General features: G+C 44.4%; 1 protein-coding gene across 12 annotated transcripts in view; it reads right to left on the reverse strand.

Moving 5' to 3' along the window:
• The window catches only part of ABLIM2 (actin binding LIM protein family member 2), a 1,607,463-nt gene that overhangs the window by 1,169,632 nt on the left and 421,795 nt on the right, over positions 1 to 16,036 (reverse strand). For all 12 annotated transcript variants that reach the window (XM_069632024.1, XM_069632014.1, XM_069632022.1 and 9 more), the window contains exon 2: positions 7,782 to 7,925. In XM_069632024.1, the coding sequence (XP_069488125.1) occupies positions 7,782 to 7,925 (144 nt within the window). The remainder of the gene's footprint in view (positions 1 to 7,781; positions 7,926 to 16,036) is intronic.

The following is a 16,036-nucleotide window of genomic DNA, read 5'->3' on the forward strand; positions in this document are numbered from 1 at the left end:
TGGGAAAAGAAGAAGAGGATGTCTCAGACTCAGGTTATCTGTCAATTTTGATGTTTGTGATGATTAAAAATGTTGGTGACATTTCTTTTTTTAATTGGTATACAGTTTACTACAAAATGTTACCTGAGATTTCCCACACAATACAAAAAGGATCAAGAGAAAGTTAAAAGAAATGAGAGGGGGACTTAGTACAGACAATGAATACAACATAATCTAAGGAAAGAACACTACACGAGAAGTCAAACTAAAGGCATATCATTCCATCATCTAGTCAGTCTCTTTCAGTTTCTTCAAAGGCACCCAGTCCCCCCACCCTTATTCAGAATGTCTGTTCTTACTCACTCCTTTTGTAAAATACTTTAAATCCAGTAAAATGTCCTTAAAAAATTGTGATAATGCAAAAATAATTTCCACAATAGAAATGTTCCCACCACTCCTCCATATCCACCAATGGGGTGTTCACAATTAATTCCTCCAAGTGTCTCGATCTCATTGTTCTAAGCGACATATATTCCAAAAGTAAGTGTTGTAGACTTTCTGTGTGGACCTTACAAAATCTACAAAGTGAGTCCAAGGCCCCCTCTTATCCCCTTACGAAAAGCAATTCTTTGGTATGTAAAATGTTCAGCCTGAAAATGAGGAATCAGTTTCTGTGAGCCTTGCTTGGGAATTTTGTCAAATATGTGGCCACTATGTTCAGAAATCTGCTGTTGTTTTTGGCTAGTGATCCCAATTTAGTGATTCCCATTAATCTTTCTGTGCGGTTCTAGTCGGCTCACCACAGTTTTGCTCCACCTTTCCCAGATTTATCTTGAGCTGTTGATCACATGAGTCAATGTCATTTAATAATTGTTTGCAATTTGAAGACCAGGATCTCATTACCTCTTCCTGGGTGTATCCTGGCTTTTCCTCGAAGATTTCAAATTGTGCCGGGCTATCACCCATAATTCTTTTTCTGTAGAGGCTGAGAGAATTCCACATGACCCTCCCATACATGGAGACAAGGCCAAACTCCCATTTTATGGCAGCAAAAGGTAACAAATTGTCCTTCAAGGACGTCCCATATCTCCCAAGAGGTAGTAAGGGCAGTTTCTGCACCATAGAACTGGAATGACCTTCTGCTTATAAAATGGTGTAGTCAGCAATAGTGAGTATTTCCTGTACTTCCTTTTGATTGATTGGGCCTGCACCCTCAGACTCCTAATTCCAGGGTCCAAGCATTATCATCTGTATTAGAGTTGCTAAACATACCTAAATATTTCGTAACCCTCACTACTCGGATCACCTCCTTTGCCAGGCACCAGCAGAACAGCTTCTTTTTTTTCCTCTACATTTTGTAGCACTACAATTTCAGCTTTCCCTATGTTGATTTTTAGGTCATTTTGGTCTGTGTATTTCTGCAGATTTTCCAGACTTCGTTGTAAGCCGACTGGTGTTCGATCCAGAAGGACTATCTCGTCCGCGCAGATCCTCCAACCCAAAGGAACACTGTTCATTCTCGGAGGACAGGTTGATGGTGTATTTAAAGTGTGTTTCAAGGGAGAGATGTAGAGACCAAAGGGGGCCGGAGCCAACGAGCACCCATGCTTCAGTCCATTATGTGTTGCAATCTTTGGAGATAAATATCCGGTACTATCTAGCCTTATTTGGATCACTTTGTCAGTATGTAGAGCCATTAATGGTGACAGAAGCTCTTCTGGTCACATACAGGCTCTCAATTGTGTCCATAGTTTATTCCGATCAACACTATCGAAGGCCTGTTTTAAATCAATGAATGCTAGATATAGGGGGCTTCTTGTTTTCAGTGCTCAAAATGTGTATGGCATTGAGTAGAAGCAGATTGACATTACATCCTACTCCTCTAACTTTCGGTCTGTCTTTTATCGAAAATTGGCGGGTCTCAGTGCCCAGTTGTTCAGTTGTTTCAATATCATCGCCACAAAATGTTTCCCCAAAACATCAAGTAGGGCAATTGGACAATAGTTAGTAGGATCCAGTCGCTCCCCCTTCTTAAAAATCTGGACCAAAACTGCATATTTCCAGGAGAAGGGGATCTCTGTCACCTTCAAAATGTGTTTAAATATGGTAAAATAGAAATCTGCCCAGTATTCTGGGTCCGCTTTCAGTATGAAATTTGACAGACCATCAGGTCCAGACGCTCGTGAGGCACTTGCATTTTTTATAAGGCCAATGAGTTAATCTCTGTCTATTCGTAGATTCCATGTTGTGCCACTAACTGTTTCTTCCCTTGTATTATGGTTACCTGAGGGGCTGAAAAGTTGAGTATAATGTTGAACCCAGACTTCCTCCAAGATGGTATTGCATTGCACTGCTTCCTGCTGGGAAACTAAGCTATTTATAATTTCCCAGACATTTCTAGAGTTCTTCCCTAGCACCAATGGCAACATTAATTCCCCATCATTCTGAAGGTGGATTAATAAGCTTTCAACCATTTACGGTATCGTTGTCTTGGTTTCCTTGTCGATTCCACTTGTATCAGCTTTGGCAGATCAATCACGGCTTTTAGATCTTTCCTAAGTTCTTTCCTTTGTGCCACTATTGTGAGGTCATATTTATGCATTTGTGTAAAATGAGGTTTTCCTTCAGTCGATCTCTTTTCCATGTAGCTTCTGAGGAGCAGGGTGTAATCAAGCCCTCTTGAGTCTGATTTGATGAGGTTCATTCGGTTGCTTCTCAATGTTTTGACCTCATTTTATCTGATCTGCAATCTATTTCTTCAAGGTTTCACTTCTATCCTTCCGATTTTCATTCCAGGTTTTGTTTCTACAGTTTGGCTCCAACTTATCTCTACAATGTCGTGGTCACTTTGCTCTGTCTGCACTACTCTGAATGAGGACATTTCATCTAAGATGTTCAAGGATACAAAACCATAATCTAAGGTCACTGGTTGTGTTGCAGCACCGGTTATGTCACCCGGATTATTCCCGTTCAACATGTGTAGGTCACATTCTTCCAAAGCCTGCATCCGACTACTTGTTGTATCTTTCTTGGTTTCTATGTGCATCTCACTGGAAGTTTAAGTCGTTATTCATGTATTTCAGACAATCAATATTCAGGTCTCCGCAGATTATGATCTTCAAATTATTATAAGACATTTTAGCCCCATCTATTAAATCGCTCACTTGATCAACCTACTTTGATGTCTCTATGCCTGCCTGATTGCAGTAGAAGTTTATTAGTAGTCGCCATTTACGGGGATCAGATCACCATTTCCCAATGCTATCAACAGATGTTGAATGTATGGACTGGGATCCAGATTTCTGACTAACTTCCAGTCAAGGTAATTTCTTATGATAGTTAATAGGCATGATTATGGCCAGCCTTTGGTTCCTTTTATGGCCGGATAGAGGAATACAGAGAACCCATCAATCAATGGTTTTTCTCTCAGCCACGTCTCTTGCAGATAGATGATGTCTACTCTTTCCCAGTCCCTGGCTGAGTTATTGAAAAGGTGTTTAAATCCTCTTGAGTTCCAAGATGTTATTAGGATGATTTATTTTTGTTTCTCCATGGTGCGCTACTTCTCAAATGTGTGGCCAGCCTATTCGCTAGCCAATCCCAGGAGTACTCTTTGCATTTTTGTCCTTCCTCCCTTTTTTTTGGTTTCACAAAAGGTACTTCTAACCCCACTGGCTATATTCAAATAGATTTTTAGGGGTTTCTTGTCTCGGTAGTAGTCTACTTCCACCACTCTCTCTGCCTTTGAACAATGTTGTCTGACCTGTTTAAATGTGGGGTGTTTCTTTCCTGATTTGGGCAATTCATTCTTCTCCTAAGTAGAGACATCTTCTCCCCTCCTAAAAGTAGTGTTCGACTTTTTTAATTTTCGGCTTCCAAAACCTAATGATCTTAAGTCTTGGGCGGTGGCTAATATTTGATTACACAACATATATGAAGGGATATGTATGTTGACACAGTCCAGTTTCTCTTCAGTATGGAATTTGAGCACTGTGATTTCCCAAGAGGTGATAGACATCAATTTTGGGACATGGTGGAAGAGTCGGAGGATGTAATTCCTGTTAAGTTTATATCCGTCTTCTATACTTAGGATAGGATCCAACTCCAAAATCTTCATCATCTCTTCTTTTTGTGTGTTTCTCTTAAGTGTTTGTATTTAAGTTGGTGCCTCTTTGTCTGGGAAAATGTGTCCTACGTCATGGCGGTTCAATATTTATTTTTGTTTTGTATTCCTCTTCCGACTGTTTCGAGTAATATTGGTATTTGTTTTTCCACCATCGCTCTGTTTTCGCCAGTGGTCTAAATAGGGTTCTCATCACAGGATCCGAAGCCTGCAATTGTATTTTTGGAGAAAGCTGTAGCTCAGGCGGCCGGGCATTACTCCCCTCAGCTCCGGTCTCCTCACTAGTATTTAAGTCACTCTCATCGTCTTCAAACACAGAGAGTTCCATCAGGTCTGGCTCAGGATTGGAAGTTTGACCAGATACGTCTATCTCCTATGTCTCTATCACACAAGCTCTCTTATTTTGGGAGATTTAAGATTCCATATCAATTAAGTCATTGCTTGGTTGTTTTATTTTAATTTAAGCTTTTTTCTGTCTTAAGTATCTCAGGATGCTCTTGGAGTCATTTGAGCGAATTAGTTTGGGCGAGCATCTCTTACGGGGCATGCCGTGGGTATTCGTCTATTTCTTGGGCTAATACCACAGCTTTATCCTTTGCCATTTCAGCCATCTTCCCGTGGAGGGCCGTTTGAGGATTCTCATCCGTGGTGGTGGCTTGGGCCCTTTTTGGCTTGAGTCCATGGTTGCATAGGTTGTTCCTTCTACTGCCCTGGGGATTGCTGTCTATGTTTCCAAAGTCATTGCCCTCGGGATGGTTTCCTGGTTCATTCTCCCTTGTTAGGTCAACCAGTGTAATCTCCTCATTTAAGTGTTGAGCCTCATCACATTCACAATGACTCTTTGGAGAATATTTGCTTCCTCGGTGCGGTTCTGAGGGGGCTCCAGAGCCTTCGTTTATTTGAATCGTGGATTTCATGTTGTCTTTTGAGAGGTTTAAAAGCAGCTTTTTTTTTCCTCTCACCTCTTTTAGTAGCGCCATAAGATCATTTTGTGTTTGAATTTCGGCCCATATATTTTTTCCCAGCTTCTTTTAATGGTATTCATGAAGGCTTCTATATAGATTATTTTGGAATTCATCATTGCCGTCAATGTGGATTGGTCCCTGAAGTTATCCTTTATTGTTTCGTAAAATTTCAGGGACGGGGCTAAGGAACCAGTGATGGTTGACGTAAGGATAGCTTGGGAGGTTGAGGAGTCATTGTTGCTTGGTCCAACCGCTGTTGAAGTGTGAAAGTCTCCTACGCCCCTGTTTTGTTTCCAAAACCTGCCATCTTTCCCACCATCAATAGAGCTGAGCTCTGAGGCGGACAAAAACTGATGTTCACGGGAGTCCATTGATTGCTGTGCCCTCACTTTACCGTGGGGTACAAGGTTGTGTCGCCCCATATCAGAGGGAGGATTATCTGGAGCACAAGGGTGGGGTCCGGGCCTCTTCTTGTGAGGGGCTGTGGGGCCACCTGAGGGGACCGTCCTCCCCTCCATGGGGGAGAAGCTTGGATCCACCTTATTTTGTTCCATTTCCACAGACAGGCCAACACTATCCCCGCTTAAACTAGCAAGCTGGATCATATTCTCTTTCAAGAGTGCAGGAGATAGCGCAGCCAAGGGAGGCAGGGCGTCGTTATGGATCATCACCTTCACCTCCCACACAGATTCAAGATCTGTGGGGCCAGATCGTTGAGAGGGCGCTATGGTGGATGACAAAGCAGGGGCAGAGAGGAGGGAAGAGGGTAGAGGACAGCATGGGAGATGGGAGTCAACAACCCATTGAGCCAGAGCAGGCAGGGCTGGTCTCTCTTTGCTGCCCGTCTCCGCTCAGCCCGCACCCCTCACCACCTTCTTCAACTCTGTCTGGATGGATGCTTTGATCTCTACTATCTTTTAAATTATGAATCCCCCTCTGTTGATTTTGACAAGATCGCAAGCATTGTCTGGTGTGTTGCTCTGTATAATGGATTCCGTTTCAATGCCTGAGAAAGCTCCTGACAGTATGTCAGTGTCGGAAAGTTCTCCTCCTCTGTTGGAGCAAGCACATCCCATAAGCAGGGTAATGGTTTTCCTCCAAGGTGAGGCATTAGATAAAGGCTCAATGGGTTTAGTAGGAAAACACTTTGTTGCAAGCAAAGTTAATTTTGGGACTGTTACTTTTTTGCAAATTTGGCTGGATGGTTTAAGGATTGGAGCGATCCTTTGAGCCGAGTCTCGCCCTCCTTTGTCTCCCTTGGGGGTCAAAATGTCTGTATTGTCAGCAGCATCATTGGCTCAGTCTTTGGCTGGCTCGTTAGGAGGAGCCCCATCTAGCCCTCTTAGTGGCACCGGGGCGAGTACTTGTAAATTCACACCAGCCCACCTTACCCAGCAAGGAACAGGTATTGGCGTGGCAGCTTTCAGGGGAAGCTCATCTAAGAGGTGTTGTTGTACACAGGTAACAAAGAGTTCAACAGGCACAGGCAACACACTCTGTACACTTTGGACTATTGTTGTAATGATATTTCCCTCCAAAGAGGTTGTCAAACTGGTCTTCGGACGATGTCGGGACACACATTTATATATTCACTTAAAACGATTATATCGCTAAATCCAAAACGTTAAAACGGACTTTTGGCAAATATTGATTAAGATGTTTAAAGAAGTCATTTTGTTTGGATCATTGGTATTTTACGTATTTAAATGAAACTGGCCTTTTTTGATGAGGTGAGATTTTTGGTTATTAAGCTTTAAATAATTATGGTTGGCTGAAAAATATTGGCGTAATAAAATAAACATCAGAACAAAATGCACATGGGGCTTAATTTACAAAGCGCTTTTCAATGTGATTGCACCATTACAAAAAAGGTAGCAGGCGCCCCTCTCTAGAAAGAACATGGCATGTTAACCTGTTCAGTGGTTTTTTACCCACTTTGAGAGTCGAAAGCCATTGCTTTTTGCTCACTGTACTTTTCGGAATACCAATTTGCATATCAGTCTTTGTCCCAACTACAAGGGCAGTCCAGCACCGAAATGCCAGGCAAACCTTCTTGGATCAAGAGTACTAACAGTAAGCCCAGACACATGTTGCAGCCTTGTTGGGCCTCATCAGTGCGGTGGAGCTGTGCCTCTCTGAGCACAGTGAACAAGGGGTCCACGTCTGGGTTCCCCAGGTAACCTAAGGTGACCAACCCCAAGTTCTTTGCAAAAATACAAAAAAATACAAAACCTACCTTTTTGTATATTTTTGTAAGGAATGTGCGGTTGTCACCCTAAGTTACCTGGGGTAACCCAGGCGTGGACCCCTTGCTCACTGTGCTCAGAGAGGTTTGCCTGGCATTTTGGTGCTCGACTTCTCTTGTGGGTGGGACAAAGACTGATATGCAAATGGCTATTCCTCCTTTGTGAAAAGTAAAGTGAGCTAAAAACGATGGCTGTGGACTCTCAAATATGTTCTTTCTAGAGAGGTGTCCCTACCATTTTTGTATGATTGCAACATTATAAAAAGCTTTTGCAAACCAGGCCTGTAGTATTTTTAATCATTTTAAAGAGTAAAGATTTCTGGTTGGCCGCTATGGCTCCAAAAATACTGCTATTCGGCTCCTGTCAAATCAGAATACTTTCCCATCTCTTAGGGTCCAAGTGGATCGACAAGTTAAAATAATCGCATGTTCACTCTGGTACTTAGTGCAAAGCAATTAAAACACTTACCTTTACAGACAAAGCACTTAATGTGAAAATATTTACTCTGCACTCTCAAAACCTCTCCTTTGCACGCGTTCCCGCAGTTGTGGCAGAGGATGGCAGTGCTGACTGGTTTCTCCATGTGGCTATGAACAGCCTGATGGTGAGATACTGCAAAGAAAAGAAGACATCTTTGTTAGGCACAGCTCTGATATCTAAACGAAACCAGCTCAGCACTTTTCGCAAACAGTTCCTTACTTGGCAAGTTCATTTTATGAAATTGAGGTTGACTGACTATTGAGCAGTTGCGACACTGAAGACGAGCAGCTATCAATAACACGGGCAGTATCCAAGCACGCGGTTTCAAGGGGCATGATAGATGGTAAGAGTAAACATTAGGTTGCCTGCAATTTCACTTGGGACCCCATTGTCTATACACCCCATTGTTGATAGCTACCCTTCATGTTGTGAATGCCACTATCCTGCACCCTTTTCCTACCAAGCTGTTCCCGCAACACAAACAAACCATGGGCTCCTAACCTCTGACCCCGCTCATCCACACCACTTAGGAAAGCAAAAAATACCTGCTTTCCCAAAACCCTTCTCACAGGGACATCATTTAGGGGTAGCAAGGGTTCGCACCTGCGACCCCTGAGATACCCCTTGCTACCCATGTGGTCTCCCTTGCTCCCCCTAAAAAAAAAATATATTTTTCCTTTTTTTCGCGTTATTTTTAGTTTTTGTTTTTTTACATTTCAGACATCAGGTCCACCAGCATGTGGCTCTTTGTTTCTGGAGTAGCTGGATTTCTGATAGATATAGCTGGTGAGATAGCTCAGTGGGTTGAGTGCATGCTGCTGCAATGTGTGTGTGTGATCTGCAGGTCCGGCTGCCAGCAAGGTCAACTCAGCCTTTCATCCTGCTGAGGTTTTTAAATGAGTACCAACACAGGTTTGGTGATATTGTATGTATATTTGTTCTATATGAAGCACTTAAGTGTAAGTGCTATATAATAACACATCATTATCATTTGGCCTTGAACATCTGCTTGCATTCACAGTAATTTGGTAATATAGGCCTATAAACACTGATATTAATGATACTTATGGTGATCCATTCTTGTATGAAATGAATATCGTTTTTCAGTGATATTGTAACCATATTTTTCACAGTTTACTTAGAAACAATACTATGTGATGCCACTTACTTTTTGTCAAGGGGTGAAAGGTCGTGTTCCATCGCTTCCGGTGATGTCACTTTGGGGTGGGGGGTCAAATGACATCACTTTCTGTGATAGCAGAGGTCAAGGGTCATGTGATATCACTTCCACTGCCCCTGGCATTTTGGTGAAATGACATCTCTGCTGCTCCACCTACATCATATACCTGACCTCCCCTGTCAACCCTCGACTCCCTGGCCAACAGAACAGGGCCCGAACTGTCACAGTGACAGGCATGCAGCTTTCCCACTGTCTTGAGAGCAGTGTTGTGCTCTGCAGTGGACATACCACATGGAGGATTGCTGAAATAAGTCCTCTGACCTAGTATTTTGCCACATGTAATCAACTTAAATCACTATTTATCATTTATAATCCAACTCTGATTCTAACTATTTGTAAAATGCTTACAGTATTTATATTAATTGCATTTGAAGAATGTTGAGACTAGATTTAAAATGCAAGCCCCTTCAATACTTGAATACATCTCAACCCTTGCCCCCTGGGTGACTACTTTCATTAACCGATCTTTCGATGAGTCATATGTCATAGAAAGCATGGGTTACACCTCTGCTTAAGAAGGAAAACCTAGATCCTGCAGAGGCTGGGAACTATCGGCCGATCACAAATGTTCCTTTTATCCTAAACATTTTGGATAAAATGGCCTACTGTCAATATCAGACTTTTGTTGAAGAACAAGACATCTTAGCTACACAACAGTCTGGCTTCTGACTTAATCATGGGTCCGAGACTGCATTGCTGGATTTGAAATCATATATTGCTGGCATAGTCGATGAGGGTAACACAGCCTTGTTGCTACTTTTGGATCTGTCCGCTACGCTCGATCTTGTAGATCATCAACTTTTGGCGGGTAGGTTAATTTCAGTTGGCAAATATACCAAAGAAGTGATAGCATGGTTTAAATCCTTTCTGGGTCCACGAAATATGAGAGTAACTAAGGACAACGTGTTTTCCATTGCCTCTACACTATTATGTGGTGTTCCTCAAGGGTTGTGCCTTTCGCCCTTATTTTAAATATCTACTCACGTCTCCTCTGTGCTCTCCTGTCAGCTATGGACATATATTTTGCAAACTATGCCGATGATATGCAGATTGTTATCAAACTCACTGGTGAGTATCAAAAATATCTAGAGCGTATCAATCACATCTTTGCAGAAATCCAGAATTGGATGGCCTTGAATTTCTTGGCTCTTAATAATGCCAAAACTGAGTTGCTTGTTTTGGTCATTCAGCAGCGGCTAAAGAAGCTGGATATGAAATAGAACAACTTTCTAATTGGTCAACATGTTATTCACGTAATCAAAACTGTAAAAACTCTTGTGGTCTTTTTCGACCTGCAACTGTCTTTCACTCGGCAGACCAACTATCTTAATTCTTGCTGTAACTTCTACATCCAGCTCCTTTGGCAGATACAGCCATATCTGTCCAGAGAAAATCTTGCATTGATTGCAGCTGCGATTGTGAATTGCAAGCTGGATTACTGCAACAGCCTCTTGATTAGTACATCCCAGGCCAATCTCAGTATGCTGCAGGTGATCCCGAATAGCGCAGTGCGAGCTGTGCTTGGACTCAAGCGCAATATGCACGTCTCTGAGGCAAGGCGCAGCCTGCACTGGCTGCCTGTTCAACAGCGGCTGCAGCATAAGGGGTTGTCCATTGTGTACAAATACTTGCATGTCAAGGCCCTGTCATATCTTATTGCTAGGTTAAAAAAGAAACCAGTTGGTCGTCTGTTACGATCGAATTGCAATATTTCTTTGGTCCAACCCCTATCTATACTGAAGAGATTTGGAGGAGCTGGTTTCAATTCCTGGGCTCCTGCCCTATGGAACTCCATGCCAAAGTATCTGGCTGACATCAGTTCATTAACAGTTTTTAACAAACAACTAAAAACTCTCTTGTTCGATATAGGTCATGGGTAATTCTCCCTCTCCTTATGTTACTGATATTCACTACTATATTGCCACCTATGTGCAACATCACATGATTTCTTCCTTCTTGCTGGCTTGTAGGATGATTATTGCCCTCCTATCACGTCTTACTTGAATTTTATGTTTTCTTTTGTCTGTTTTATCCCCTCTCCTGTGTGCGCCCTGAGGCTTTAGGGTTAGTGGCACAATACAAGAACATAGATAGATAGATAGATAGATAGATAGATAGATAGATAGATAGATAGATAGATAGATAGATAGATAGATAGATAGATAGATTTGGGGGACCTATTAGGTAATACATGCAAACTCAATAGCGTCAAGGTGCCAGGATTGCAGCTGCTAGCACAAATCCATCGAAACATGAAAGTTAACAGAAAAGCCATGTCTTAAGAATTGTCTTAAGAATTGTGTGAAATTGGAATAAAAGGCAGGAAGACAGTTATGGAGCTTTGGGTCACAGGGAGCAAATCTATGGTCACTCTTAGATTTAAAATTAAATCAGAAGACAATTTGTTCAGATGATGCTAGCTGTCGAGAGGGATTGTATTCTTGGATCTGTTTTGTGAGTATTTTGGGGTAAGACCATCTACACACTTAAACACAAGGCTAAACATTTTAAAATTGAATAATGCCCAGATTCAATACAATAATCTAGTTTAGAATGGATCAGGGCACCAACAATCATAGGTAATAATGATTATTCTAAGCAAACAAAGCTATGAAAAAATGATTGATTTGAACTGGTCTAGAGCATGATGAAAATAAATCTTCCTTTTTTATTTTTAGTTTAGAGACATACTTAGTAGTTGATTTGAATAATGTTGGTTAATGGCTCATTTTAGAGAAGATCGAACTTTTATGGCCAAAGAGAATAACTTCTGTTTAACTTTCTAACATCTAGCATTTGACTTCCATTAAACAATCCACTAAGTTTGTCACATTCAAGCTTGGGACCACAATTCTGACTTGAAAGCAAATGAATCCCTACAAAAATGGGAAGGCAAAGGAAAACGTTCCATTACATGACCTTGTGCAAAATGGCCATGGCAGCCAGCGATCCTACAAATATCTCGTTAAGTAATTGTATGAAGGCTAAAAATTAACAATTAAATCTACTTTTCAAATAATCTACCATCACGCTAGAAACAAGCATTACTAAAGTATAGGCCAACCTGAACAGGTGCGGCCATCATCTGCTAAAAGCAGCCTTTCATGTCCAATAACCCTATTATAAGCCAGGAAAGGTCACTGCATACCAACTGTTCCACACAACTACATACCAAATGCACTTTCAAAAGCTCATTGTAAACATGTTGTGTTGTGAGGTGTTTATACTGTGCCGGTCAACACCATAGTAGTTTTACAGCATTGGGACTTGTCTAAAACTAAGGGTATTGTGCCCCCGCCTAGGGGTACACCAGACCGTAGTTTGTGGAGTAAACAGAGAAACAGACGCAAGAAAAGGGAGGGAGGAACATAGGAACACATAGAAGTGGTAATATGATTGTGCCAGTAGGAATGTGTGTTTAATCACTGATGATGAATTTGACAAATATTGTTTAGAATCAAGGCCCTACAAGACATGCTCGTAGAGCTGTGAAATTCCCCAAATGGCAAACTGCAGCACAGTGCCAGGTGATATTAGAGTTAGTGAGTGTGCACTGGTGTATGGAGGTCTCCAAGAGGTGCGCAAGTGTGCCCTTCATGTGTGGAGTCTTCTTTCCCAGGTAAAATGATGAATCTGAAAATCTAGGGTTGCCAGGCCTTGTAAAGAAGAGTGCAGGGTATAGAAAGGGGACCACTTACATTTATGTGCACACAGGTCCCCTCTGCGCAATGTTGATCCTCACTACTGAGTACAAATAGGAACAATTGTAGGTAAAATGCTTTTATGACTTTGTGAAGGGTGGAATTATAGTCGGAGACAGGCAAGTGCTAAAACAATATTTATTCTGGCTTAAGGCAGCAGATGCTGAAAGAATAACTATTAAGTCCTCCCGGTTAGCTTCACCGGTGTCTTGTCCTCCTGTAGTACAACGGCGTTAGGCCTGGCTTGGTCCTATCTCGAGCCGCTGTCCGGATAGGCCCACCACTCTGGTTCGCTCTCCTCTCTCCTCCCCGTGTCCTGTGTAATGAGAACAACCCATTAGCCTCCCTGGGCGCTCTTTTATCACAGCTGGAGGTATCAAGCCCCCACCAATCACTGAGGGGTTGAGTTAACCCTCTTCTCATTGGTTCCTGGGACATGGTCCCACCTCTCTTAAGGGTTGCCATCCCAGTGTGTCGCTCTTCCCGATCTCCTGGTGGTGGAGGGCGGTGGTGTTGGCCCCGTTCCCCTGGTGCGGAGGGCGGTGGTGTTGGCCATGCGGTTGTGGCCGCGACGCGTAGGGACGCATCCTGATGCTGGGCCTTCCCCCCCTGCAACGTGCAGCTCCGGCAGCGCCATGAGCAGCACGGGGCCGGCGAGCCGGGCGCTGCTCCCTCGTATCCCGGCGCCGTCGTGAACACTGCTCCCCCCCCCCGGACTGGGGCGAACAGGTGAGTGCCGAGCGGCCCCGCCGCGGCTGCACATAGCGGCTTCTTCCGCGGCCCTGCCGTGGCCACCCGTAGCGGTTTTAGCCGCGCGGCTAACCTCCGCGGGTTTCCCTTTCCCCTCTCTTGCCGCGGACATGGCAGCGCCTCCCGACTCGTGCGGGCCGGCTACACGCCGCGGCCGCCGCGGCACCAGCCGAGGCGCTGCTACTTCACACATCCCCACCCCAACCCCAGGCCGTTCGGGCCAGGGTGAACACCTAGACAGATAGTCAGCCACCAGCTGAAACCTGGCAGGCCTGTGCAATGCGACAAAATCAAATGGCTGAAGGGAGAGAAACCAGCGGAGGACCCTCTGGTTCGTGTCCTTATGTTGGGCCAGCCACTGGAGGGGTGCATGGTCGGTGTACAGAGTGAACCGGCGACCCAACAGATAGTACCGGAGCGAGTCAACAGCCCACTTGATGGCCAAACACTCCTTCTCAATGGTTGAGTAAGCCGCTTCATGGGGCAACAATTTCCGACTGATGAAGCACACCGGTTGCAGGTCCTCCCCATTCCTCTGCGATAACACAGCTCCCAGGCCCTGGTTTGAGGCGTCCGTTTGTAAAAAGAAATGTTTCTGGAAGTCCGGGCAACAGAGGACCGGGTTGGACGTGATCCTTTGTTTTAGGTGTGCTATGGCGTTCAAGGCCTTCGGGTCGTTGGTCAGGTTGGGATTCCCCTTGAGCCTCAATGCGTCCGTCAAGGGAGCGGCTATCGAGGAGAAGTCAGGGATAAATCTTCTGTAATACCCGATCAATCCCAGGAAAGCTCGTATTTGTTTCCTGTTGGTGGGAGTCGGTATATCTTGGATAGCCTGTGTTTTGGACAACTGCGGTTTCAGCACTCCCCCACCCACTATGTGGCCCAGATATTTGGTTTCATTGGTTCCCATCGTAGTCTTCCTGGGGTTGATATGTAGCCCTGCCTTCTGTAAATCAGCCACTACTTGTTCTAGATGGTTCAGATGCGATTCCCAGGATTGGCTGTATACCACAATATCGTCCAGGTAGGCAGCAGCGTATCCAGTATGCGGTCTCAGTATGATGTCCATCAATCTCTGGAATGTGGCGGGAGCCCCGTGGAGACCAAAGGGTAGGACTTTATACTGATATAAGCCTTGTGGGGTGGAAAAGGCAGTTTTCTCCCTGTCCTGGGAGCGAAGGGGTATTTGCCAATAGCCCTTGGTTAAATCGAGGGTGCTTAAGAAACTGGCTGCTCCAAGGCCCTCCAGGAGTTCGTCCATCCGAGGCATCGGATAGGCTTCGTATCGGGACACCGCGTTCAATTGTCTGTAGTCCATACAGAAACGAACCGAGCCATCCGGCTTAGGGACAAGCACTATGGGTGATGACCAAACGCTGACCGAAGGCTCGATGATATCCATCCTTAGCATCTTGTCCACTTCGGAATTGATGATGGTTCGCCTGGCTTCGGGTATCCGGTAGGGTCTAAGCCTTACAGGTGGTCCGGGATCTGTTTTGATAATATGCTCAAGAACATCGGTTCTTCCAGGTAAGGCGGAAAAGGCGTCAGCATAAGGGGACAACCGGTTCCTGATGTCCGTCTTCATTTCGAGGGTTAGGGTGTCTCCCCAATTGACTGAATTCAGGGTATCAGGAACGGTGTTCAGGATCTCGTCCGGTTTGGCTTCCTCGATACATACAAAGGCGCCCAGAAGAGGCTCATTCCATTTTTTTAGAAGGTTGATATGATAGACCTTTTCAGGGGTGGTACGATCAGGCTGGTGTACCCGGTAGGTTACTGGGCTTAGTACCTCAGTGACCTCGTACGGCCCTCTCCATCTAGCCAACAGTTTATTGGTGCTGGTAGGCAGGAGTACCAGTACCTGGTCCCCTGGGTTAAAGGTTCTCATACGGCTCCCCTTGTTATAGTTTCTTTCTTGAGTTGTTTGGGCACGTCCAAGGTTATCTTGGGCCAGTGTACGTAGTGCGGTTAGGTGTTCCTTTAATTCCTCTGTATACTCGGTTAAAGACACTTCTTCTGTGGATTCCCATTCCTCTTTAACCAGGTCTAGTATTGTTCGAGGTTGTCTCCCAAACAAGAGCTCGAAGGGAGAGAAACCGGTGGACGACTGGGGGGTGTCTCTTAACACCATTAACACCAGGGGGATCACCCGATCCCAGTTTTTTCCGTCTGGTCCCGTCACCCTTCTTAGCATCTTCTTGATTGTTTGATTATAACGTTCTACCAGCCCATCAGTCTGGGGATGATATACTGAGGTTCTCAACTGGTTGATCTGGAACTGTCCACATACTTGTTTTAGGAGGGTCGACATAAAATTGGTCCCCTGGTCGGTGATTATCTCGGAGGGAATCCCCACTCGGGCAAAGAAGGGAATTAGCTGGTCGCATAACAACCGGGCCGACGTTCCCTTTAGGGGAAAGGCCTCGGGGTATCGAGTAGCGTAGTCAACTACGACCAGTAAGTATCTATAACCACGGCTGGCTGGTTCCAGGGGTCCCACTATGTCCATGCCGATCCTCTGGAATGGGATTGAAATGAGGGGCATTTTC

The sequence above is a fragment of the Ambystoma mexicanum genome, chromosome 6q, assembly GCF_040938575.1.
Source record: "Ambystoma mexicanum isolate Mex_15411 chromosome 6q, UKY_AmexF1_1, whole genome shotgun sequence".
Lineage (NCBI taxonomy): Eukaryota > Metazoa > Chordata > Amphibia > Caudata > Ambystomatidae > Ambystoma > Ambystoma mexicanum.